Source organism: Vipera ursinii (assembly GCF_947247035.1).
Source record: "Vipera ursinii genome assembly, chromosome: 1".
NCBI lineage: Eukaryota > Metazoa > Chordata > Lepidosauria > Squamata > Viperidae > Vipera > Vipera ursinii.
In genome coordinates this window covers 191,194,486-191,221,334 of record NC_139512.1, presented here as the reverse complement: position 1 = coordinate 191,221,334, position 26,849 = coordinate 191,194,486, and the positions used below count along the sequence as shown (strand labels likewise).

Here is a 26,849-nt window from a genome sequence, read left to right as displayed (position 1 = left end):
TGTTCTTAACTTCTATGGCATACATAGGTATGTACCTTTTTTCCTTTCGCACAGTTTGAGCTTCAGTTTAGCCATTAATAGCTGATGGTCTGAGCTGTTATAAGTACCAGGAAGTGTCTTAACAGATGCAACTGAACTGTTCCAGCATTGTTGGCATAAAATAAGTTGTCCTGCTTGAGCAGGGGGCTGGACTAGAAGATCTACAAGGTCCCTCCCAGCTATTCTATTCTATTCTATTCTATTCTGTTCTGTTCTGTTCTGTTCTATTCTATTCTATTCTATTCTATTCTATTCTATTCTATTCTATTCTATTCTATTCTATTCTATTCTATTCTATTCTATTCTATTCTATTCTATTCTATTCTACCTGATTTGATACAGGTACACTATTTGGTGCTGTCCATGTGTATAAACATTGCTTGTGTTGAATAAACCATGTACTATGCTGAGATGTTTTCCAGGCAAAATTACACTAAGTGATTGCCAGTTTCATTCTGTACACTTAGCCCAAACCTGCCTATTCTTGCAACTTCTTCTTGGCCTACTTTTGCATTGATATCACCCACAATATAAAAAAGATTTTGTAATCATTTGAATTCTGTTTCTTACTTGTATACATTTGCTTTAATTTCTGTTAAATATATTATTATTGCCTAGCTTGTCGAGACTGTTTTTAATTTTCTGTCTTCTTGGTTAGAGAAAATAGTATCCCATCTGTTTTGTGTCATCTGCAAGACTTCCTCATAAACTTCCTCATCTGTCATTAATAAAAATGTTAAAAAATGCAAGGCCAAGATTAAATTTAATATTCCGCTCCAATGTGGTGAAGAACCATTGATAAGTCTATCTCTCAGGACAGTTTAATGATAATTCTATCCAGTCCATACTATCTAGTTCCTTAATCAACTATGGCACTGGATACTTTGTCAAGTCAAATACAGTATATTATGACTGAAGTATTCTTTCAATCTATTAAGTAAGTTATCTGGTCAAATTATGGGGTAGTTAATCTGGAAAGATATGTTGATGACAAATTCGCATTCACTTCTGGTAACTGTTATATTATTTTAAAGACGGAAGCCTTTTGATATGTTCTGGAATTGCCACAAATATAGCTCTTACATTGACGGCCTGTAGTTCCTTGGTTATTTCTTCCTCTTTTGAAAGATAGGGATATTTGCCTGTTCCATTCATTTCATTCTTTTGGCCCTTCATCTGTTCTCTAGAGATAATATATAATATAGTATGTATTATTTATTAATAAATGAGAGAATGGCCAGACTATTCTCTCATTTATTAATACTTATCATGGTTCCATATATATGAATGTTTTATTCATGGAATTTATGAACAGTTCTTTAAGCATCTAAATAGGCAATAATATCAATATCATTATTTCTGATTCTCTAGAGAAAAAAGGGAAAACTATATAGAGAAAAAAATGAGTTTATTGACGAGTAATTAGGAAATAAGATGGCTTAAATATTAGCCTGTGATTGCCTAATTCTTAATAAATTTCTCTGACACTGAATCCGAAGTCCAGAATTTTCACACATTATTTATGCCATGCCCTCTATCATTCACAGCCACTCCAAAATGTCTTCACCAAGGCTCCTGTACCTGGCAGTATTGCTGACTGCCTGTTCCACCTTTACGGTATGGTATTTTCCTAGATGCTTCCTGACTTGATATAACTTTATTTTCCTTGCTTGAGTTTCTAAAAATGTCCAATTGCCATTGCAGATACGGAGGAGAGCAGAACATGAAGGTAAATAAAAACTCAAAATGAAATAAATATCTTTTTCTAAGGTGGGAAGCATGCAATCTGAAGTAACTATCTGTAAAGAAGTACATATTTGATACTAATATGTGTATTTATTTATCTAGAAGGGTACTCTTTAGATGAAGGAAAACCTAGACAAGGCATCCCTGAAATCAATGCAGGTAAGCAAATTCATTTGAGAAAAATATTCTACTGTAAATTTAAGTATATAAATTGATAAAAAGATACTTACTTGGGATCCATTGAAATTAATAGAAAAAAGGAGACCTATAGAACATCAAAATGAAGAACCAATCAAGATAGCATATTGGCTTCAGCTATTCTTTATGGTGAGGTCTGTTTTGATGTGAAGTTTTAAGTACTACAGTACTGAATCCAAATAAGTCCTGTCAGTGCCCAAAAAATAAAATTAGAAGCAGCGTAAGAGAATGAAGAAATTGGAAATGTTTAGTCTGGAGAAGAAAAGTTTGAAGGAGCCACGACTGCATTCTTCATGTTTGTGAAGGGATTTCACATAGACAAAGAGCTGATTTGTTCTCTGAGGACAATTTTGGAGAAACAAATAAACTTGACTTGCATCCTTAATTTCTTCTCTCTCTTCTCCACTGATCATATCTCCCTCATTATCACAATTATTTTCCTTCATACCCATTACATTAGAGTATGCTCTGAGAGACTGTTTACAATAAAGGACCTACATTGGTGTATGACAAATGATATATATGTCGATTCACTCTGTTGTGTCCAGTTAAAAAAATGTTCAAGCTAAATGTTTATAGGAATGCAGCAAAAATCCAGAATGATTTCCAGGCCTAGACATGGACATGTTAAGTAGTAAACAGAAAAATTTCTATCAAATACTGGGATTTTTGTCTGTGGATCTAATATTTAGAGAACACAAATAGTCTAATGATTCTTTAAATAATGCTTTGTCATTAACTGTTGTTCATTCTACATTTAGCAAGTGGAAAGAAGTTCTTTGAAGGTGACATTATCATGCCGGTATGTAAGGTTGATCTACTTCTTTATAAAGAGGTTATGAAATGAACTTTTTTAAAAAACATAATTTAATTTTTTAACAGCTTGAACGGAATGCACTGAGGAACGACTCCTATAGATGGAAACTTCCAATTCCATACAAAATGGGCGCCAGTATAGGTAAGAAGACATTTTCTGTTCTGGAACACTAGATTAATCATTAGTTTGGTGGATACAAGGGATTAAGCAGTAAACCTAAAAAATGCTCCTTCAGAGTTCCCTTCCTTAACTGAGTCCTCACTTCCTCTAGGGCTTCAGTTTCAATGTGTCCAGCCAACTCTTCCAGATGTCAGGCTTTTTAGTAGACACTGACAAAGTCTCCTTGAGTTTGACCCATTAGTTATCTCCATGTAACCTTCTTGGCAGCAATACGGAAGTGGTTTGCTTTCTTCCAGGATGTTTCTAGTCTAGCACTGAAGAGAGGAAGGAGCACTGAGTGAGAAAGTAGTAGTGAGAAAGTTTATATGAATGACTACTGAGAGAATCCTTCATTTTAATCCAATTTATTACTTTTTATATTGTTGTCAAAGTATATAATGCTTTTGTGGGTGTCTATGGTATCTTCAAAGCCATGTAAAAATATCTTACACGTTTTCTTTAAAAGCAAGTTGTAAATCTCTCAATATTTCTAAATCACATTGATCTCATTTGTCTACAGTCTGGATAGGAATATAAAATAGGCCTTCTTTTCTTTCAGACCTGAATACCAAGGCCGTCATATTGCAAGCATTTGAGATGTTTCGACTCAAATCTTGCATTGACTTTAAACCCTATGAAGGAGAGAAGTCCTACCTCCAATTTGAAAAGATGGATGGGTAAATTTATTCAAACACACAAGCTAATGTTGTGACAGAAAGCTGTTGCATTTAAATAATTATTGCCCATAGTTTAAGTGCACAAAATTATACTGTATTCCTTCCCTCGTTCTTTATTGAAACCCAGTATAAGCACAAACTAGACTGTTTCTCCTCATTTCTGAAAGCATATAGACAGATTTTCTGTACATGTTTATAGTTTCCCCTCCGTACGGTTTCTGTACATTCCTCAGTATCTCTGTGCATTTTTGCAAAACTCATGAATGTTCAATATAAGTCCTGTTTATTAAGATCTGGATAGCCTTATGATGTATTAAGAACTATAAGAATAGGTATCATATAAGATTAGTATTTGACTGATATAAAGCAGCATCAACATATTTTTTGAATGGATAACTTAGAAAAGTAAGATGGTATCCTATGTGGCAGATGGGGGACCTCTCCCTCTGCTATCATTTGGCACCTCTAGCTTAAATAGCTATGTATATATATTAGTTGTATTAAATCAGCTATTTTAAATGAATGAACATATCATGATAAAACAGATGCTGGTCTTATGTGGGAGATCTTCAGAATGGCCAGGTTGTTTCTATTGGATCACGGTGTGAATATAAAGAAACTGTGGAGCATGAGGTCCTGCATGCCCTTGGATTTTATCATGAACAGTCACGCACTGATCGAGACGACTATGTTAAGATTTGGTGGAATGAAATCCTTGATGGTGAGTGGAAGGGAAAGAAAAGATACTACAAAATAAGTAATGAATAATGTATTAATTGTTTAATAAAATATTAATGCATTAATTTTCAAACTTGACTGAAAGCTTTTGTATTTTCTTTCCTAGGTCAGGCATATAACTTTGACAAATATGATGACAGTTTCATTTCTGATTTAAACACTCCATATGATTATGAATCTGTCATGCATTATGGACCTTATTCATTCAATAAGAACAGTTCTGTCCCTTCAATTTCAACAAAAATTCCAGAATTCAACAATATCATTGGGCAAAGCTACGATATGAGCAAGATAGATCTAGAAAGGCTTAACCGCATGTACCATTGTGGTAAGTTTACTCTATTATACTCAGATTTTTTATGCTATAGTAATCGAGAAACCTTACATCTTAAATATTCCTTAACAACAAAGAATAGTTAACAACTAAGTCTATCACCTTTAGATTACTTTAACCTGAAATGTGGGGGTATTTCCTGCAGCTTCCAGTCTTACCCTCCTTGACCAATGTTCATTTGAGTCCATCAATATCTGTGGTATGGTGCAAAATGGAAGAGACGACAAGGACTGGGAACATACCTTGACTACAAGTCGGGATAACAACAACCACTGCTTAGGTAATATACTAGCGTGTAATTTAAATGGATGAGAATGGCTGTACAACTGGAAATCATTTGATAATGAAAGCCAATAGGGAGGATTTAGTATATGAAAAAAGAGAATTAAAAATGTTAATTGTATCCAAACTGTTAATATATGACAAAGTAATCAGTAATGGAAATCTACTTATGATGAAAGATATATATATATATATATATATATATATATATATATATATATATATTTCTTATTATGTTTCTCTTGCAAATATATGGACATCAAAAAAAATTGTTGTGGGCAGAAGGAGTAACCTTGAGGATCAGGAGGAAGAGTCACAACCAAGGAAATGGTCAAACAAAAGAAATCTGATCTGTGGCACAAATGCAATATGAGAAAGTGTCTCAGAACTGACCCTTCTCAGTTTTCAGAAAGAGGGAAGGAGAAGGAAGTATATTCAGATCTGCAAAATTGATGCCAGCCCTTTGAGATAGTCAGGGCTAGAAAGCCAAAGTTATGAACGCTAATATTACTTTTATTATAAGATTATAGTAACAAAATTTCACAAGTGCCTCAGTTTAAACCCAGTGAAATCCTGCACAGTTGTCCACAGGACATTAAATCATCTTCATTTACTTTACAGAGAAAGAGTATGTTATGAGTTTTGATACCGCAAAAGGCCTTTCAGGTGAAGCAGCCATTTTGGAGTCCCGTATTCTTTATCCAAGAAGAAATGAGAAGTGCCTACAATTTTTTTACAAATTTGATGGCAGTCCAAAAGATGAGCTGATTATATGGCTTAAAACTGATGATGGTACCAAAAATATTAGGAAGTCAATAAAACTGAAAAGCATCCAGGGTAAGTTCTCAAGTAACCTTTGAAGATTTACTTCAAAGATTCAACTTTTATCTTACTACTAAAGCAAAATTTGGAACGCACCTTGACAAAACTGTTGCTTCTCTGAGGTCAAGTAAAGAGCCTCAAACATTATTCATGGGTTCACTTTACTTCTGCTAAATATCACTTTGAGATCATTGCAGGGAAAGCAGCATAAAATGGGTTGAATATGTAAATGAATCAAATATTAGATTTTCCCCTCTCCCCTTTCAGGTGATGGAGAGAAGCAGTGGAGCTTTGCAAACATTCCTTTTAACAGCCAGACCAAATTCCGCTATGTTTTTCATGGCCTTAAAGGAGACCCACAAAATTCCAAGGGAGGAATTCACATTGATGATGTCACTCTGACTGAAACGCAATGTCCTACCAGCGTTTGGCAGATAAGAAACTTCACTTCCATTTTAAAAAGTTCCTCAAAAGGAGATTATCTGCCAAGCCCTATCTTTTATAACTCCGAGGGCTATTGCTTTGTGCTCAGTCTCTATCCCCGTGGTCCAGCCAACTCAAATGGAGATTACCTAGGAATCATGTTTTCTTTATGTAGTGGCAAGAATGATGGAGCATTAGAGTGGCCAGCTGGGAACAGGCAAGTGATATTCACCATAGTGGATCAAGATCCTGACATCACCCAAAGGATGTCAGCAAGCCGAAGTTTTGTTACAGATCCCAACCAGCGTTACAGTAAGTCTAAGGAGTGTTCGGTTTGTGCAGAATTGACTGCTTTCTCTCTTATTTAGAAGCATAATTTTAAGGCTGCTAAAAATCTGTGCTGAAATAATCCCTATGACTGGATAGATTAAAATCAAATTGTATAGATTAAAAATCAGAATTATTGAAAATACTGTACCATCAATAGGACAGAACTTTCAGTTTTGGAATGTTAGGTTAGCAGGGGGAAGCAGCTCTAATTTTGTGCAGAATAGAACTCAACTATTGTATTCTATACCTCTTCCTCCATTTCTAATTTACTGAGTGAAATCCAATCTAAAGAAATGCTTCAAATTCTTGGATTGGTAAATTTGAGACAATCCCTAGAACCTATGACAAATTTAAGTGACAATAAAGTGTTAAAAAAAACAGGCATAAAAGTATTTTTAGTTGGCACCTGAAAATAAAACAAAGTGTTAGGCACCTGGAAATGTATTTGCTAATAGTATTACAGGCTACTTTATTAATTCCCCCATCTCCCCCTTTTGGAAAAGCAGGTGCTTTGAGACCATGGCAATAATTTTGTATACTGTCATTTGACTCAAAGTTTATCAGTAGCATTTTAAATTACAGTATGTCTCTGAAGGTAAACTAACATCTAGCTGCATCTGTATTCACTGGCAAAATATAATGCAGAAACAGTCATAAACAAGATGCTGTGTCTGAGCCAAATCTCCATTTTTCAGAAATAGCCATATGCTGTAACATGTGAAAATAATTATAATGAAAGTTATGGCAATTAGAATATTTTTAGGAATTCTTTTGGAGAATAAGAAAGCTTATTACACAGATTTTAAAAAAAATAATGTAGATAGGATGACACTTCCCTCCTACCCTCACTGAGGCAAAATTATCATGTTCCAAATAGGTACTTTTTCTATATAAAAAAATGTTGGATGGGAATGTTGTGTCTGATTATTTGAATCTTATATACCCTACTAAAAATGTTAGCAGTTGTATATATTGATCCACTTCAGTTTATTTATGGTTGTTTATTTTGCTTCGTAGATGGCAAATTTTATTGGGATAAGGCCGACATTACTGGAACTTTTGATCCTTCCTATAACACTCATGTAGGTCCAGGGTGGGGATGGCATTACATCTTGCCATATAGTGAATTGTATCGGAAAAATTTTGTCAAAAATGACAATCTCATCATTTTTGCAAATTTTGAAGGTAAGTTCTTAATGTTATTTCACTGAAGTCTTTGAAAAATATACTGTATACAGGAAGATTTAAAATATTGAAAGCAGAGTTGCTTCAACTGAATTTGAATTGTTGTTGGTTTACCTATATTAGGTATGCTGTCCAGGTGATGACCATGCATATTTAAACTTAGTTATTTTATTTGGATGCATGCAGAAAAAAAATCTGAGAACTATTTGGGCTTCATTGTAATATAAAATATAGATTAAGGAAATGATGTAGCTCTCTGAATGTATGTCTGCATCTGGATCAGTTGCATGACTGAATTTCTATTTTTACATAGAAGCTCCACTTATTAGGCAGGAAAACTTTATCAGTTTTATTTCTCAAGTTCAAAGATTGTGTAATTTATCTTTCTGCTTCTTGCTGACAATTATAATTAAAAGCTTTGTTTCTCTTTTTTTCCTTCTGGTCATATCTGCAGCTATTCATGATCCAGGTAGTGTTTTATAAATCCTTGAAATTCTTGACAACAAATGTACGTCTCCTCTGCTTCATCTGCTACCAGGAACAATTTCTGACAGTTGGCCTGTGGATTCACCGTTACTGGCCCTGTTCCCTTGAAAGCAGAAGCGGAAAATATAATGATAATAAAATGCACTGTTTCATGCATTGGTCTGAATGTCTTTTGTCAAAAGGAGACAAGGATGTATCTCAGTCTACAATTCTGTCAAACTTTGTTTATAACTGTGGCATAGTCCACACGTTCTATTTGCCAAGAATAGAATGTCTTTTTAAGCCATATAAACAACAGTTGAAATATGTAATAGTGAAAATTATTAATTACAGTGCCACATTAGGAGTTCAGTTCTTCATTAACTATACCTGAAGATATAGTTTGAATAGAAATAGGTTTTATTTGGGATCAGCTATTTTTGCAGATCCCTAAATAAAAACAAATTCAGTGAACAAACATTCAGGAATGACAGAGGGAGAATTCTAAAGAGAAAAAAAAGGTACATCAAGAGAATTACTGAAATAATGTCCTCCACTTAATATCAAATATGAGGATTTTTTGCCTGCCAGATGCTATCTCAGGTGGCAGATTCTATGTTTCCATAGTTATATTGTAGACCAGGGTATTCCACTGTTCTTGAACTCGGGATCACACTTAGCATTTTAGTAGCATGTTAAAACATATACTTCACTTTAAATTTAAATTTAATAATAATAAGAAGGTTGGAAGGGACCTTGGAGGTCATCTAGTTCAACCCCCTGCTCAGGCAGGAAACCCTATACCATTTCAGACAAATGGCTATCCAATCTCTTCTTAAAAACGTCCAGTGTTGGAGCATTCACAACTCCTGGAGGCAGGTTGTTCCACTGATTAATTGTTCTAACTGTCAGGAAGTTTTTCCTTAGTTCTAGGTTGCTTCTCTCTTTGGTCAGTTTCCATCTGTTATTAAACCTAGTTAATAAGTATCTAATACATTTTTTATAATTCATTAAATGTTACAGTTCAAAAATACTTTGGGGGGTACTCAGAAGACCTCCAGACATGTTGAGGATTATCTAAACCAAACCAATGCAAGGTGTTCTAACGCTGTCCCTGACAGAAATCTCTCCATTTGGTTAAGAATCTAATTACTACCAGGGCAGTCTATTTCATCAAAGTTTTTTTTTTGCTTCTTCCAATATCTAGCCAGTTCTAATCATACACTCTAGAGCAGGGCTTTTCAACCAGTGGTATGGGTACCACCTGGTGTACATCCTAGAAAAGTGGTAGCGGGGGCGGGGAATGAGCTGAACTGGCAGCAGAACTGCACAAACCTGAGCGAGAGATGACTGGAGCTGCAGGGCTGTCAGGGTACAGAGGAAGCGCCAGGATCAGCGTCGCTTTCCAGATGGAGCTCAGCGCTGATCCTGGTGCTTCTGCTGAGCCCCGAAGAAGCACCCATCAGCTGGAAAGCAGCACTGATCCTGGTGCGTCTGCTGAGCCCAGAAGGAAAAAGTTTGGCTCCTTCACTGGGTCTCTTTTTGCAATGTTGCTTTTTTTCAGGGGGGGGGGGAGTTTAGCAAAGAGCAGCTGTCAGCTTTAGCCTGTTTGGTTAGACCAGGGATAGGCAACCTTGGCTCTTTTATGACTCGTGGAGTTCAACTCCCAGAATATTCTCTCTCTCTCCCTCCCTCCCTCCCTCCCTCCTTCCCTCCCTCCCTCCCTCCCTCCCTCCCTCCCTCTCTCTCTCTCTCTCTCTCTCTCTGTAATTATAACTGCTAGCCTTGAACAAACCAAAAGAAAGGGTTAACCCCAGACACACCTGCACCTATGACAAGATTAACCTAGATAGTCAGTTTTAAATTTATTTAAATATTAGATATATTATATGAATGAAATTTTTGTACTAGAGTGAGTTTTACATACTTTGACAGAGTGATTAGCTAGATTTAAAAGTGGACCACTACGGCTCTAAAGCAACATAGAACAATTCTGCATACTTCTTCACATTATACTTCCTGATTATTCAGTCTCTTTGTCAGACTGAAGAATATTAAGTTGTTTCTTAATTTTATCATTTTTCACAACCCAACCATTTGTTCAACAGTGGAAACTCAACTTTTCAAAGTATTTTATTTTCAGAGTATTTAATTATTTGTCATGATCTTGTTACTAAAGAATCCCAGATCAATCACAATATACCACTGTTAGTGTAATATAGCTGAGTCCATTTGATGTAAGGACAGAGGTCCCAAACTTTCCCTCCCCGAAGCCCTCTGGGTCTTTAGATCTGGCTATACCCCCTGTTACGGAGTTGCAGTTATTGTGCCACAAGGTGTCTTCCATGAGACGCCTTGGTGTATGAGAGAAGTAGGATGGTCAAAACAGATGCTGCCTTTCTGGCAATTAGGAAATCAGTATATGGAAGCTGAAAAAAGCTCTATAAAGTTCTATCTCACTTTATAGGCATATGAGTAGAGAATTCAACCCTTCTTTCCCTTCTAGCTATTAAAAAAAATAAAAAAAATAAAAACCCTTAATTTTAACTAATCAAAAATCTTCTTTGTTGAAGGAGATAAATTACAGGGCTGGTCATAACTAGTGGAATAGCTTGCCCTCCAGAAATTGTGGGCTCTCCATCAATGGAGATTTTTAAGAAGAGGCTAGGCAGTCACTTCTCTGAGATGGTATAGGTTCAACTGGTTGAGCAGGGGCTGGACTAGAAGACCTCGAAACTCCCTTCCAGTTGTATTCTATTCTATTCTATTCTATTCTATTCTATTCTATTCTATTCTATTCTATTCTATTCTATTCTATTCTATTCTATTCTATTCTATTCTAAAGTACCTCATGCAACTCTTTGCAAATTAGTTGAAAGACAAGCCCAAAATAAAATGCAGTGTTTTGGTAAGACCACAAGATGGCAATGATCTGCTGCACAATTTGTTTTTTTAAAAAAAGTCTATAGAGATTGCAGCAGAATTCAAATTTTTTCAGATCACAAAAATAAAAATATCTACATGTCTAGCCTTAGGTTTGGATAGAGCTGAATATATACCTAGTTCACCAGCTTATACAGAAAAATAAAGAATACGCTGTATACACATAATATAAAATATAAAAATGAAACTTTTAGTTAACTGTCTCAGCTTCATGGAAATTTCAGATATTATTATTCAGAGGGTATAAGGAATATGGCGGTGTCTCCTGCTTATAGTACAACTTCTTTTAAGTTTCTAGTTTTGAAAGGACCAGGCTTTTTCTTTCTCCTGCTGAGAGAGCAGCTGTGGTATATTATTCTACAAGTATCTGAAAAAAAACGCTTATATCTTCTTCAGGAGGGTGCTGCATCTTGCCAACAGTCTGCAGTACTGTGTAACTCAGAGGTCCCCAACCTTTTGGGCACCAGGGACCTGTTCTGTGGAGTGAGGTTTTTCCACGGACTAGAGGGGATGTGGTTTCATGTACTGCCTGCATCCTGCAGATGGGGCTTTGCTTGTTTGCACAGTCTGGTTTCTGGCCTGCTGTGGCCCAGTGCTGGTCCACAGACCGGGGGTTGGGGACCCCTGGTGTAACAGGATTAACTAATCTGCTACAATATGTAGCACAAGAATGAACTTTGTTTTCAGAAATATTTGGAGAGTAAATGTGAAGGCCATATGCCAGTGATGTATCGTGCTGGGGCAAGTCTTAGACAGGGCAACACCTAAACATGTAGAGTCCCACATGTTTCTTCTCTCAGCAATCCTCCTTCTCTCCTCTTTGCCCTCTTACAATATTTCCTTTCCCTCTCTTTCTCTAGCTTCCCTCTCCTTCTACTAGACTGGGACAAACTGTTCTTTCAAGTGTAATTCAGACTTTCAGAAAAATATTACATTGAGTGCTTCCCTTGAATTCATAATGGCTTGAGGAATAAAAACCCCTATTATACAGTCCAGAATTGGTGAGAAGGAGGATGAAACTTAGCTACAATAAATAATATCCAATTATCTCAGCTGCAAATCCACCAATATCCCTGATTTATTCAAATAGTTGGAATCCCCTTTTTAAATCACTTGTTGACATTGCCATTTTAGAAATGCTGAGAATTCTGCTGAAATTGAGCTAATTACTTTAGTCACTTCACAACTGAGCAAATATTGAAATTTTTTCAATAAAATTACCATAAGTATGTATGTTCAGTGCCTTCTGATCAGGAGGTATTCATGGGAACTGGTGGGAGACAAAGAGGAAAACTAAGATGAGAGAGAGAACTATTTATCATTGATCACTGTTCCTTATATCCCAGCTTTCAGGATACTAAAAATACCATGGCAGCTTGCAAGTAACATCAATCATTATGAAACCTAAAACTATTTTGAGCAGCAGTGGTGGGAAGGAACAGCACCAACAGCTAGAAACTTTTTAATAAGGCAGTTGATGGAAATGATCATATAGGTGGTGGAGGAAAGACTCCAGGCTTTAAGTGTGTTTCTTCCCCAGCCTTGACTTTGTTATGAAGTTGTAAGGTCTGTCTTCCAACTTCTTGCAAGATCTCGCCAAGTTGGAAGGTCTGATTCAATTTTTTGTTTTAGTCCCACAAGGGACTAAAGGCTGAGAAACGGAGAAACGCAATGCAGCTGAAAGGCAGGTTAGTGAAAAAACGCTTGAGGGAGGCAAGGGCATCTGGGTGGTGTGTGTGTGTGTGTGTGTGTGTGTGTGTGTGTGTGTGTGTGTGAATCTTACTCTATGCGACTTCTCCAGGTGGTTCCACTCTTATGGCTGTGCCGGCTCTAGATAGTAGTAGTGGGAGAGCTTTATTGATACTTGACCGTTAAGTGGTGACTCACAAATTATCTTTTTGCCCTTCTCTTTACAAAATTTCACCACTTGGGAGAGATGCTGGAAAACAATCTTACAGTATCTGATTAAAGCTGTATTTCTATAAATCTATAGTCCATGGATTGTTTTTTTACACTTTTCTTCCTCACCATCCTCAAGTATCAATGGATGTACAATCCTCTCTCAGGATAATACTGTCCACCAACACTGCATGCGATGAAATGGAGAGATGGGATCTTAACCCAAAGCTTGTGATGGCTGCACACAAAGATTTTGTAAAGAGAAGGGCAAAAAGGTAACTTGTGAGTCACCACTTAACGGTCAAGGATCAATAAAGCTCTCCCACCACTACTATCCTGAGCCAGCACAGCCATAAGAGTGGAACCATTTTAGATAACAAAGCTTCTAAAACAGTGCAACTTTAGTGTGTGTGGACTACAATACGCAGAATTCCCCAGGCAGCCATGCTGATTCAAGATTAATATACACAAACTGAAATGACCCCAGACCAGGGCTGCATTTTGCTCTTATTTGTTGATAAATAAACAAAACTAATAAAGTAGAAAGAATGAATGAATATTCACTGTCATCATTCCCCTCTTCTTGCCAAGCAGTGGCCATTGTTTGTCAGATGCAATGAAGCTAATGGGTTTAGCATCATTAGGCAAGTTAGACTATTTTCCATAGTTCATGTTATTTTTCAGCATTTAACAAGCCAAATGAAAAAAAAATAGTAACATCATAATTCTTGGGAATAGCTAATTAACTGCCCAGCCTTCCATGCTGTATTCATTTAGTTTGCAGTTTGCATTGCCACCAATTTAGAAGCCAGATATTCTGTGGATTAAAATGCAACAGCTTTAGAAGAGATTATCAAGAGTCCAGAAGTATATTAAACACCTGCAAATCAGAAAATAACTATCAGTGTGATGCATAAGGTTTTCTAGAAGAATTATTCTGGGAATCCTCATCATTTAATATGAGAGCCACATCTGCAGCAAAAGGAGGGTGACTAAATAGCAGCAGAACGGGTTGAATATTATAGCGTCTGTAGTATGTCCTGAGAATTCAGCATAAAGTACATGCTCTGAGACCAAACTGAACAGGAACCCTACAGAGTAAAGTGAATAGAGCATGCCAAATCACCCATTTAGTCTCTTGACTTAATCTGGTAAAGTTCCAGCAATTATGTGTCAATTCCAGTTCCCCCACCTAGTCTTCAGTACAGTAAAAGAAGGGATGGACTAGAACTATTGATTCCCAGGAATTATTACTTTAAAACACGGGTGTCAAGCTGCTGGCCTGTGGGCCGGATGCATCATAGCGAAACTGCGCCTACCCATTGCCGGCAATGGCAAAGAACGTGACTTTGCGAGTTTAACACCCCTGCTTTAAAAGCTGATGCAGTTAAATCTGCCATATTTCAGTAATATGCAATATGATCTGTGATCCCTGAGGTAATAGAGGACTTTCAACATCTGTTATCAATTTCATTTGATTTTTATTGAGAGATAAAAAGGCAGTTCATAACAAGCCGATAAATATTTACAGATTAATTGTGCTTATTAGTTTTGATTCAGGGACATTTTCTCTAAAGTATTCATGAATTGCTATATAAAGGACTGCAGGCACAAAACCTTGTTAAGCTTACATCTTGGAAGGAGAGAAAGTACAGTACCCATTCATCCATTTTAGTAATAGCATACATTATGGTTTCTCAGCCTCAGAGCTATATGGGCACCACCAGAGTGACAAACCAGGTGGAGTAGAAGAAGGACTGATCTGCAAACAGAAACAGAAGAGATAGATACAAAGGCACATGGAAAATGATGGCCCAACAAATTTCAGTGTTTTTGTCAGAAGCACTAGCAAAATATATGATTACAAATAGTATTGATTGTAAAATAAATATTGAGTTTGTCCAACAATTATAATAGATTTTTCTCTACAGGTACAGAAAAATGGCTCAAATGTAAGTTGCTTTGTTTTATGTTTAGGGGCCAAAGGTCAGAGTTATGGAGACAAGGACAATTTAAACCATTACCAGCTTTGGCCTGACAGGTAGTCCTCAATTCTGACTACAATTGGAACCAGAACATCGTTGACTAAGTAAGGTGATCTTTACATGAGCCACCTTTTCGCTGCAGTCATAAGTGAATCAAGTGTTGTTAAGTGAATCCAGCTTCACCCCTTGATTTTGTTTATTGAAAGCTGACTGGGAAGGTTGCAAATAATCATCACGTGACCCCAAGACACTGCAACTGCAACTGTCATAAATACATGCCACTTGCCTAGCATCTGAATTTTGATCATATGACCATGAGGATGCTGCAACAGCAGTAAGTGCGAGGACCAATCAAAAGTCACTTTTTTTCAGTATCGTTATAACTTTAAACCAGGGGTGTCAAACTGCCAGCCTGTGGGCCGGACACATCATGAGAAAATCGCGCCCATTGCAGACAATGGGGAAAAAGTTCTGATACGTCTCACAATGTCACGTGACATCGCGAGTTTGACATGTCTGCTTTAAACTATCACTAAACAAATGGTCATAAGTCGAGGACTAACTGTAATGGAATGTTTGGTTATTAATAAAAACGAGGAAATCCTTGTGTCAGATATAAGCTATTGTCAAAAATTTAAAATAATTCTCTTAAAAAAATACAGCATATCTCCAAATGCAACCACAAATGCAAGGCATGTAACAGCTTCCGTTTTAAAAAAACACCTCAGTATTTGATACTTGCTTTTATACCATTTGTGGAAACATGAAAATAATCCTCTAGAACAGAAGAGGGAGAGTGGATCTCCATCACCCCTCCCCCTGCCCCGAAGGCTGGTAATCCAACCAGCAAAATGAGTTGAACCCAAAGCCCTGCCAGGATGATGACATTTTTGGAAACATCAGAGGGAAATGAATAGCAGGCAGTCAAGATATTTTCTCTTACGTCGTGCCATTTTTTTCACTTCTCGTTGGTGAATTTCTATGAGACTCCTCTGGCGAGAACAATTTCATGAGCCACTTTGAGACATGGCACGTTTAGGATATTTTTTAGCACTTTTACTCTACATGTTTACTATTAGATAGGATACTTTTACTGGGGTGTGGTCCCATGAAAGAAATAGATTAATACATCATCTTAAAGACAGGATCATATAATAGCATCTTTCCTTGACCATTGTATTTACTATCCCTAAATTTGTTTGAAGCTTTTGCTAAAAATCAGCTATGAGAAACATAGCCAGGTAATCATAATCACACAGCAGCCATATAAGTAGCTGCATTTCTCCTTCCTTGCAGCTGTGCTAGATTACAGGGTCAGTCTGACAATTTAAATAATATTCTGAATGTTATGAAATCAAGCACCTTCAGTTATTCATTTCTGCTTCCCCTACCTCATCTGTACTTTTAAATTGCCAGGGAAATTTATTGCATATAGTATATTGTATATACTATATTGATAGGCTCAAAATGACAAGATATGAATTTTTGTTTGGTTAGAAAGAATTGCAAACAAAAAGGATTGTTTAATATGCTGCTATAAAGTTGATTATGTGCCATAAAGTAGATTATAGATCATAATGTGTGCTCATGACATGTGAAGTATTAACTCTATTAGTTTTTACCAGTTTGTTTAAAAGTGCAAGTTTTAATTTTGTGTTTCTGAAGGAACAGTGTATGCTATGCCCATAAAAATAATCCTTATCTAACTCCCTTTTTAAAAATTGTAAGGGAAAGGAAGAGGAAGATATTGAGCAATAAAAAGCAACCCATTGACTAGATATTCAGGTTTCCTTGTAAAATCTGTCTCTTTTCCTTTTAAAAAATATTTTTGTCCAGATGCACCCCAAGCAAAATCTTCCTCTAGACCAGGGGTATGAAACTCGGAACATCACATGACATGTCATGACGTATCACGACTTTTTTTCCATTGCTGGCAATGGGGTGGGCACGGTTTCAGCATGACACATCTGACCCCTGCTCTAGACAGTGTGAAATGGCAGGGAGCACCCATCCATTGAAATCTTCTATTGGCTGTGGAGTTGCTGGAAATCTTGCAATAACCATCGTAATTGTTTCTATAGTAGCAGGAGGAAATGCTTCTCAAAGAAACATTTTGGGACTGTTATCATATATCACTCCATATATTATCTTATTGATATACAGTATGGGCCTGATGGGTCTGTTTTATATTCCTTTTGATGGATGAGTGGTATCTAGTCTATCATTCCTATACTGTCATCTCCACCCCACCCGCCCCCATTTGTAGCCTGCAATCCTATGCAAGGGTGTGGGTAATAAATTCTATTTAATTTCCCTGCAGTGTTACTGTTATGTATTGATGTAAATTACTTGGGAACAGTTATAAATAGGTAACTGTTGTGTCCATTTAAACACCAGACTGCCTGTCTGCAGAACTGTAAGTTTGTGTTTTGGGCGGGAATAACTGCTTTAATTCCACTGGCCGCCGCCTATTGGTGATCTGTATAAATAGAAGTTAAGCGGCTGTTAGAGCTGCGTCTGTGTTAACCTAATAAATGTTCTGTTGTTAACTATGCTCGCCTCCTCAATGCCTCACCAATCCCAGTACTTAACAGTTACTTCCTCTGTTTAGTTGTGTTCTAGAGAGGAAGCTGCTGTGCTATTTCCATGAGTATCCTTTCTACTTCATTGCTTTGCTGCTGTTCTTTGGAAATGAAGCAGTCTCACCAACAAAGAGCTGGAAGATGCATTACTATAGCTAGCACATAGGCTTGCATGAAAATCAAGAGGCTGAGTTATATAATAATCAGTGGATTATTTGCCCTATAAGAAGCTACTAGCTGTGGTCTTTTCTTCCAAAAGGTTAGAATGTCAGATACAGTAAATGCTTTTCTTTTAATCTCATCTCACAATATCTAAATTATTTAGAAGTAATGAAGGCTTAGAGAAAAAATGTGTTACATAAATCGTTTCCTTTTTTTAAATATACAGATAAAGTATCCTTCATACTGAACTCAACTCCCGTGGACTTTATAGACATATAAAGAGCCTTGGTGGAGCACTGGGCTAATGCCTCCTTAAGTAACACCAGCTGCCTGCAATTAGTGCAGGTTCGCATCCCACCAGGCTCAAGGTTGACTCAGCCTTCCATCCTTCCGAGGTAGGTAAAATGAGGACCCAGATTGTTGGGAGCAATTAAGCTGACTTTGTAATAATGCCGCTTGGGGTGTGTGTGTGAAAGCCCTAATAAGCAGGCATATACATAGAATGAAGGCTACTGCTAAGCTTGTAAGCCGCCCTGAGTCTTTGGAGAAGGGCGGGATATAAATGGAATTAAAATAAAAATAATAATAAATATATCTCTGAGTAGTTGACAGAAATGATCTGACATTGCCTTCTTCTGGGACATTTTTTGTCCACCTTTCCAGATTAACACTAACAAAGCATACCCAGAAGAGAAATTGGCAACTCCCCCTTCTTACATTATAATTATATCCCACGTTGTAGCTTTTCCCCCCTCTTCCTCTCCCTAGAATAGTTCTTGCAGAAGCCCATAAAGATGATCATGGAAGAATAACAAGACACTTTAAAAAAATTCTGAGCAAGAAGGTTTTATTTAAGTCATATCCTCATAAATATTTACATAGAAAGTTCCCCTTTGTTTTTTCCCTAGTAAAACAAGTAGCAGAATTGGAAATTTTTCTATAATATAAAAATAAAGTGCTTCTGTTCCTGTAGAGGCTGATAGCACAACTGTTCCAGTTTATTTACAAGGTTAACAGTGCAATTTCATTGCTCTAACTCAGAAGCCAATCTATGGAGTTCTTCCCAAGTCAGTTCATACTGGGTTTTGCCCTAGAAAAGGATGTACCAGGAAATGAAAAGAACCACTGAAAATTATGATATTTACTTCTGAACTGATATCTCCAGGATTGCACTAGCAATTTTTTTCACTTCAGGAAAAATAATAAAGAAATGCTCCCATCCAGCACCTACAATTTATATGAGCACACATAAATTTTGGGAAGCATGTTTGCTCTTGTCTGTGATATGTCTTTCCCACTACTGGTCCATTTTTAACACTGGATTGGAACAAACATGACTACATTGAAAGTTACTGTAAAATAAATAGTGCTGTAAAATAGCATTAGAGCCTGTGTCACAGAATGTCTAGCTTAAAAGATTTCAATTATTTGTCTGTCCATCATGTGGTATGCCAGAAAAAAAATGCTAATTAAAATGCCACTTCCTTTCCACAATCTGTAAAGTCAACATTCCATTATTCACTATCTGTGGTTATTACTTGAAAAATACTTGAGCTCTTTCAAATATGCAGGTATTTAAGAACTCATGTCAGTACAGTATATGCCTTTGAAGTGCTTTCAGAAGATACAGTTGATGATTCCGTAGAAGAGACTTGGTATTTTCCTGTAGAATAAAGAAGTAATATGGTAAAAGTCTTGCGTGGTGACTTGTATGTACTGTATAAAGCACAAAAGAGTTCTTAGGCCTAGTTGCCTTTAAACATTAACTGCTTTTTGAGCTTAAGAAGAAACCAAAGAAAACAAGAATAAGCCTGCATAAGATATGTAGGTTAAATATCTAAGGTTTATAGTAAACTCTAAATTCTACATAGCCTCTTTGATTCTTAGCAGTTGCAATCAACAACTATTTTCAATTTGCTTTCCAGTGTTACTGCCTGCCTTTTGAGTGTGATAGTAAGAACCATATCTAGGAAATGCCCAAGGAAGACACCCACTTGAATTGGACTGATGGGCCTCATATGGGGACCAATCGAAGAGTTAGCTTTGAAGAAGCTACCTAGTTGGGTAACAAAACATCCCCAAGAAAACAACCTAGTTCAGAGAGCACCAGGGACTCCCCATATCAAGGAGTCAAACCAGAGAATCATTTTGTTATCTTTAGCTATTTTCCAGACATGATGACTGCAGTCATAAGATACTGAAGTCTCAGAGATCCTGTATTTAGGATGGATTGTTCATTTAACATGAACACTTATGTTGAATGTATTTATATAAATAACTCAGAAGGCAAATTGTATGCACATTTCAGAGTTACCAAGCCTAGAAGTTGGACTACTTGGATCTTTAATGATTTAATGAGGTTTTATGTTTTTAAAGGCAATTCTACAAACAGTATAAGAATTCTTTAGCAGTATAAGAATTAGGAATTTGGCTGCCCTATATAATATATATTTGGGGACAGAGATGATGGAAAAAAACATAGAATAGCAACAATGGGAAATGGATTGATGTCATATTTTTTCATCACATACCTGCTTTACCAAACAAATTATTTAAAGTTCTTGAAAAAGGCGAATTGATGGAAAGCATAGGAGCCGACATGCCTTGCGATATTGACTGCAAAAGGGAAATATATATTAATAAATAACATATAGTGAGATTTTACCAAAAAATGTGCTTGTACATTTTCACTTTGCCAACAATATACACAATTAGAAATAAATTTCTTTCAAAATAATTGCTTTCATTTTCAAATTAGCATGGATTAATTTGTTTTCTTCATCTCACAATTGCAGAAATAAAGTGTCAAATTGTATTCATGATTCACTTGCAGAAGTGAAAGGGTATCTTTGAATTTAAATTCTTCATGCACTGCTTTAGCTAAAGCTGTATAGAATGGCCTCTTATTGACACAATCATTTTCTCCATGTAGAAGGATGTCTTTGAATCCAACCTTTTATTTAGAAAGAATATTACCTTTGAGTGTTGTGAACTCCACTTGGACCAAGAATATTTATTCAGCATAGCTTCCCGTACCTATGGGTTTCAAAGAAAATGAACTTTAATCATGTCTGTAGCAGCATGTATTGTATAAATACAATTATATTACACAATGAAACAATAAACATAAAACAGTAAATATCATAAAACTGTGTTCCTACCTTCCTATCCCAGAGAGTTCCACCCAACAGAATGAATAATCCCTGAAAAATATTCAAAGATTGAAATTACATATTTCAGTTCTTACCCCTGTACATAAAGTATTCCATAGGCTTGATTCCCCACTAGTATCACAGAGGAAAAAGTATGAAATATGAACAATATGAAGAAAAATAGCCCATTTCAGTGTACAGAAATTGCAAACAGTGTAAGACAAAATTTAAAAGAGCTGATAACCAAAAGATTGATCCATACTAAAAACAAAGTTTGGTTGCAAATTTTCAAAAAAGAAATTGGTGTTCTGATCGCTTCCTGGTCTGGAATATTCAGAAACAATAAACTATCTCAGGGCAGGTAGCTAGGAATCAGGAAAAGAGAAATTCCCCACAGTTCTCAAGACTCAGAGATCAGAAATGTTACTTCGTTTATTTATTTTATGCACTCCAGATCCCATTTTGTTCCCTCACTGATTTGTTTAGTTTTGTCTTAGACTAGCAAAGTATACAGCAATTAAAACCCACAGAGATAATTATGATTATTTTGCAAACCAAAATTCTAGAAGCATGGAACTGAACTTTGTTTGTAGGTCTATTATTTATTTATTTATTTATTTATTTATTTATTTATTTATTTATTTATTTATTTATTTATTTATTTAAATTTATTATTTTTTATGCCACCTATCTCACTGATACAGCAACCCCGTATGGCATAAAAGTACTATTAGCTTTGTCATTTTCCCAAACTCATGATTCTTCTATAGCAGGGATGTCAAACTGCTGGCCTGTGGGCTGGATGCGTCATCTGGAAGCCGCACCCACCTCATTGCCAGCAATGGCAAAACCATCCCGATATGTTTCGCGACATCACATGACGTCGCGAGTTTGACATGTCTGTTCTATAGGATGCTGATACCAATGACATCATTAGATTGCATGTTATGGAAAGAGCTGCTTGAATCACCCCTCAGTTTAGATTAAGTATGTATTATAAGGCAGTGAGATACTCAAAGAAAATGTCAGTGATGTTTTTGACATCTAACTATTCCAAACAGCTGATATTATCAATCCAATTACCTGAAAGGCGTTGAAAATAGTAAATAATATCTGGAATATTTTGGGGCTTCCTGGAACAACTGTGGCCAGTCCAAATCCCCAAGTAAGACCTAGCAGTGGTGTCAGTACACCAACGCTCTTAGCAATTCGATACAAAGCACTCTTTTCTTCACTGATGGACTTTTCCCCAATTGAACGTCTTGATATTTTTGCTATAACTACAACAGTAACAATAGTATTAATAGCAACAATGATCATGGCAGGAATCACTAAGGCCAAGAGGGCTTTGCTTTCCTCCCAGTTGAGAAAGCAGCTTTTTTTCCTTGTGTAAGAAGAAGATGGAAGGGTGCTGGCTACTGTGATGGCTGATATTATTAGAGGACAGATGTATCCCAAGCAGAAACCAATGGTTTTCATAATGGTCTTGCTAGCACTGTGTAGAAGAAAGACCAAGTGATAGAAGAGCATCAGTCCCAAAGTGAGCATCCAAAAGAAGACACAGAGGTAGAAATAGTGAACGAAATAAGTTGCTGCTATGCAAAGATTTCCATCCACTGCATAATTTTGGTCATGTGTTGCAGCAACAACAATGAAGCAGATATCTGCACTCAAGAGAGAAACTGCAATGTTCAGAATACAGACATGGCGCATGTATGCAATTCTTGTTTTAGTGACTGATTTCCACACAAGCAGTTCTATTCCAAGGCAAATCATCAGGCTCAGTATAGAAAGGCTCAGGCCAATGTAAGTGATATAAGTCATTTCATCCAGTGAGGCTTCCTGATAGGGAGACATGAGCATGGCAAAGGAAGTTGTGTGATTGCAAGTGCAAATGACACTGTCCCCATCATCCTTAGCTTCACAGCCTGTATTATCCCAGTCTCCTTCTTCTGCCAAACTGAAATTCCAAAAGACACATTGTGGATTGCTCATGGCCTTTTCACGCTTCGTAAAAGCCATTTTGATCTGGAAATCCTCATTTGTTTGGGGATTAATTACTGTCGCCATTACCAAACTATTTACCATTTCCTTTCTATACTGTGGAATGATATGTTGAATTGTTGAATAAGCCACACTGACTATTGTGATTGATTTCTCAGTATCAAATCTTGCATCCTCAATAAGCACACTTCCCACGAGGCCTGCAGGCTGGAGAAAAGCAAAGCTGTTGTTATAAATGGAGGTACTGCTTTTGCCAAGAACTGTTCCTTTGATTTGAAGACTGTCATGTATGATTGAAGGAACAGACTGGTTAATTGGCTGGAGTGATCCTAAAAATTGCTCTACTGAAGCAAGCAGTTGAGAGCTCCCATTCTGTACATGCTTCCAAGTTTCTGTTGGACTGGTGATAATAGTTTCTACAGTAGATCCAAAGTTCTGCAAAAAAAAAGGGGTGGATGGAGAATAATAACTCTTTTTAATTACAGGTTGCATTAGAGAATCCTCTTCCTGTCAGTTTATCCCAATCCACTTACCAACTTCCAACACAAAGAGCCTAGTGCTGAAGTATAAAATTCTTCTCACACTTGAAATGTGTTATTAGGTTCCAATATGATAGTATATTATAACAGTGGGGAATTATATGAAGTATTAGCCATTAACCTCTATTAGCATCAGCTAGGCATCTATGAGTAAGGGTCTACATAAGATCCATAGGATATTTAATTGTTTCTCCATCAAAACTGGAACTTTGCTCTGATTTTTAGGTTATCACTAAATTTACCATGAATTTAACATGATCTTCCCCAAATTATCAGCATATCATAGTTATTGTAATTTCAAATGACCTACAGTAATTCAAAAAGGAACATTAAATAGAAAATAATTATAAACATAAAAATCCCATACAGTGCCCTCAATTTGTCAGTCCCAATCAGGGAGCTTTGACCCACCCAAGCAAATGTGTTTGTGCAAGACCCCTTTGTGTATGGCTATGCACATATGTATGTGTTCATACATAACCACCACAAATAGCACTGCCCAAGAGGGCATGGCCAGAAAAAAGAGAAAGAAATGCTATTAAATCAGTTTGGGTTTCAGTAGAGTTGGCAGAAACCAACTGAGCAGTTGGAGATTGTTGGAGAAAATATTGAAAAGAAGCTCAGTAGAACTGGGTAGGAAAAGTTGGTTGAAAAAGTCATGAGGACTGACTCTTTCCGTAGATAGCCTAAGGCTTTTCAGGCAAGAAAAAAAGTATTATAGTGATCCTTATGCTGTTTTCAATACTGATACTAACTCTCTTCATGAATATAGCAAGAAAAATACCCCCAAGCCATTTGACACTTACTGCCATATTCTCTTCATTCGCCTCTACTGGTATGGTTGATATCAAAGTCAGGGTTTCAAGAACAGCATTTAGGTTTGCAGCAGAATTGTTTATTTCCTCCTGTGTCTGCTTGGTGGTTTCTTTCAGTTTTTTAAGGAATGTTGGCAACTTTTTCTGGGACTCTGGACTGGAGGCCAAAGACTAGAATTAGAATTAAACATGTTAAAGACAAATTAGATGGCATGGCTAGATCATCAGCTAAACTGAACAGCTCTGGCTGAATGAATGTTGGGCACTGCTTGTGAAGGCATAGCCACTTAAGTTTCTTCACCTAAGTTATCCAATTGCCACTGAATGGGACAAAGAGACATTCCACTTTGAAGAAATCATAGTAATTTACTTGTTTTTTTCCTTCTTGGGCTAAAGACTGCCTGGAGGTGGGAGAGTTAAAGCAAGTTGGTTATAACATTAAGAGCCACAAGTCATAATATTTTGTCCTTTCCTGCCCAGAGTGGCCAGGGTGTAATTAAGACAGAGAAAATAATATGTGTTCATGGCTCAGGATAGGGCTGGTTCCTCTGTCCTAGCTTTCTCTCAGCAGATTTTGATACTATCAACCATAGTTTCTTGTTGGACTGGCTCTGGGGATTAAGAGTAAGAGGCACCGTTTGACAATGGTTCTCTTTTTCCCTGTAGCTGGTACCAGACAGTGCTGGTGGGGAAGGAGAGGTCAAGTCCCAGATTCCTACTATGTGAGGTGCCTCAGAGCTTGAGTTTCTCTCCCCCCCCCTATTTATCTATATGAAGCCACCAGGGAAGATTATCTGGCAGCTTGGGATGTGGCATCGTCAGTATGTTGATGCCGGGCAAAGGATGCTGTTCAGGTGCTGGTTCAGTGCCTGGAGATTATGTAAGGGCCTGAGGGGGGAAAACTGGCTGCAATTCAATCCCAGAAAGGTGAAGTGGTTAAGTAGCTTTGGTCCCTTGGAGTCAGGACAATTGGTATCTCTGACTCTGGATGGAGTAATACTCCTCCGGTCAGGTCTGGGGTGAAATTTTGGGGCCTTCCTGGACTTGTGGCTCCTGCTAGAATAAAAGGTGGCAGCCAGAGCCAGGGAATCCTTTGCACAAATTCATATTGTCCATCAATTTCACCCATTCCTGGGAGATTTTGCTCATGGTCATTCCTGCCTTAGTCACCTGCCATTTAATTTACTGTAATGCATTCTACATGGGGCTGCCCTAGAAGACCAGCCAGAAACTGCAACAGATTTAGAATGCAGGAGTCTAATAGTTGACTTGAGTTCACCATGGCTGTGTGAGCTTCACTGGCTACTTCTGGGTGCACTCAAATTGCTGGTTATTATCTTTAAAGCCCTACATGATATAGGGCGAGATTATTTGTGGGAGTACCCCACCCTGAAGGTATACACCTATCTTACTAAGTTAGATAGGAAGGACATGCTTCAGACCCCCTCCTTTAAATGTTGTCACCTGATACGGTATGCCTTCTCAATGGTCACCCCATCAGAAAGTGAGGACAACTTGTGTTGTCCGGCTATTCACAGACTGTGGAATGAGATGGAAAATGGGTCTATGTTCATGGCTATTGATCAAAGTCTCCTGGGACTTTGAACTTCCTGGACAACATCAGTAGAAGACAGAAACAGTCCTCCCTGTAAGGCAAAAGACACATGGTTCTAACAACCAGGTTGGAGAACTAAAGGGAAGCTCACTCATCCATTGACCTCAATTCTCAGAGCATCTTTTTTCAGTAGACCTCAGATCTCCTGACTTGGCCTGGGCTCACTAGGCAGACTGAAGCATAATTACCTCAGCAGAATTCAAAATGTCATTGATGGGGCTGGCCAGGCAGTCATTTCTATGAACAGTCCATTTCGTACGATCACATCTATAAGTGATGTTTCCTCTCACAGAGTTATTTGTCCCATGGAAATTTAAGCAAGGCTTTATGATCTGCGCTTCATTTGCTCCCACACCAATGTCTGAGGAATTGCATACTACATTCTTTGCTGTGGGGAAAAAAAGGTTTTTAAAAGCTACATCTTGCTTTCTGAGACAGATGCCTACTTACAAATATATAAAGCTAACTCTGGTTCATCAGGAATAAGAAATCATCCATTGCACGTATGAACAAAATCTGTTCCTCACTACACTACAATGAAACTGTTTTTAACTGAGAAATCCTGTGGTTTATTCCAATGAAAGTGTGCGAGGAGTTGCAGATCATGGAGAATTTAAAAGAGGATGGCTTTTTTAAGGACACAATTGTGTAGGACCTCCAATTTGGGAGGGAAAAAAAGTATGTCTTCAAATTAATATTTCTGTTTTCCAGTGAAGAAGTACAGAACAAGATACTTTTGGAACAGAAAAAAAATCTCCCTATTTTTCTACAATGTGAAAAGCAGAGTCTTCAGTACAAGACCCAGCACGAACAAATTATCTGTTATCATTCTCCTGTTATCTTTCAAACAAACTGATTCCTACTAGGATCAAAGCAGATAATCCTACGTTAAAGTAAGATTGACTTGCTTGCATTAGTGACTGATTTATGCAAGGGCA

The 26,849-nt window shown here is 37.1% G+C and overlaps 2 protein-coding genes across 2 annotated transcripts in view; one reads left to right on the top strand and one right to left on the bottom strand.

Moving 5' to 3' along the window:
• Positions 1-1,596: 1,596 nt before the first annotated feature.
• On the top strand, positions 1,597-17,783 carry MEP1A (meprin A subunit alpha; the record flags this gene model as incomplete). Its single annotated transcript, XM_083369955.1, has 13 exons — positions 1,597-1,656; positions 1,744-1,768; positions 1,888-1,944; positions 2,745-2,785; positions 2,866-2,941; positions 3,519-3,636; positions 4,182-4,357; positions 4,481-4,702; positions 4,854-4,988; positions 5,612-5,827; positions 6,080-6,547; positions 7,583-7,750; positions 17,665-17,783. 13 exons carry the CDS (start codon positions 1,597-1,599, stop codon positions 17,781-17,783), a joined length of 1,881 nt encoding a protein of 626 aa, XP_083226081.1.
• Positions 17,784-18,636: 853 nt separating this feature from the next.
• ADGRF5 (adhesion G protein-coupled receptor F5) overlaps positions 18,637-26,849 on the bottom strand; it is a 45,947-nt gene continuing 37,734 nt past the window's right edge. The window contains exons 15-21 of the mRNA XM_083350827.1: positions 26,100-26,299; positions 24,288-24,467; positions 22,022-23,377; positions 20,948-20,989; positions 20,763-20,822; positions 20,318-20,402; positions 18,637-19,449 (exon numbers count right to left, since the gene is read on the bottom strand). Of these exons, the coding sequence (XP_083206953.1) occupies positions 19,370-19,449; positions 20,318-20,402; positions 20,763-20,822; positions 20,948-20,989; positions 22,022-23,377; positions 24,288-24,467; positions 26,100-26,299 (2,003 nt within the window). The 3' untranslated portion in view covers positions 18,637-19,369. The remainder of the gene's footprint in view (positions 19,450-20,317; positions 20,403-20,762; positions 20,823-20,947; positions 20,990-22,021; positions 23,378-24,287; positions 24,468-26,099; positions 26,300-26,849) is intronic.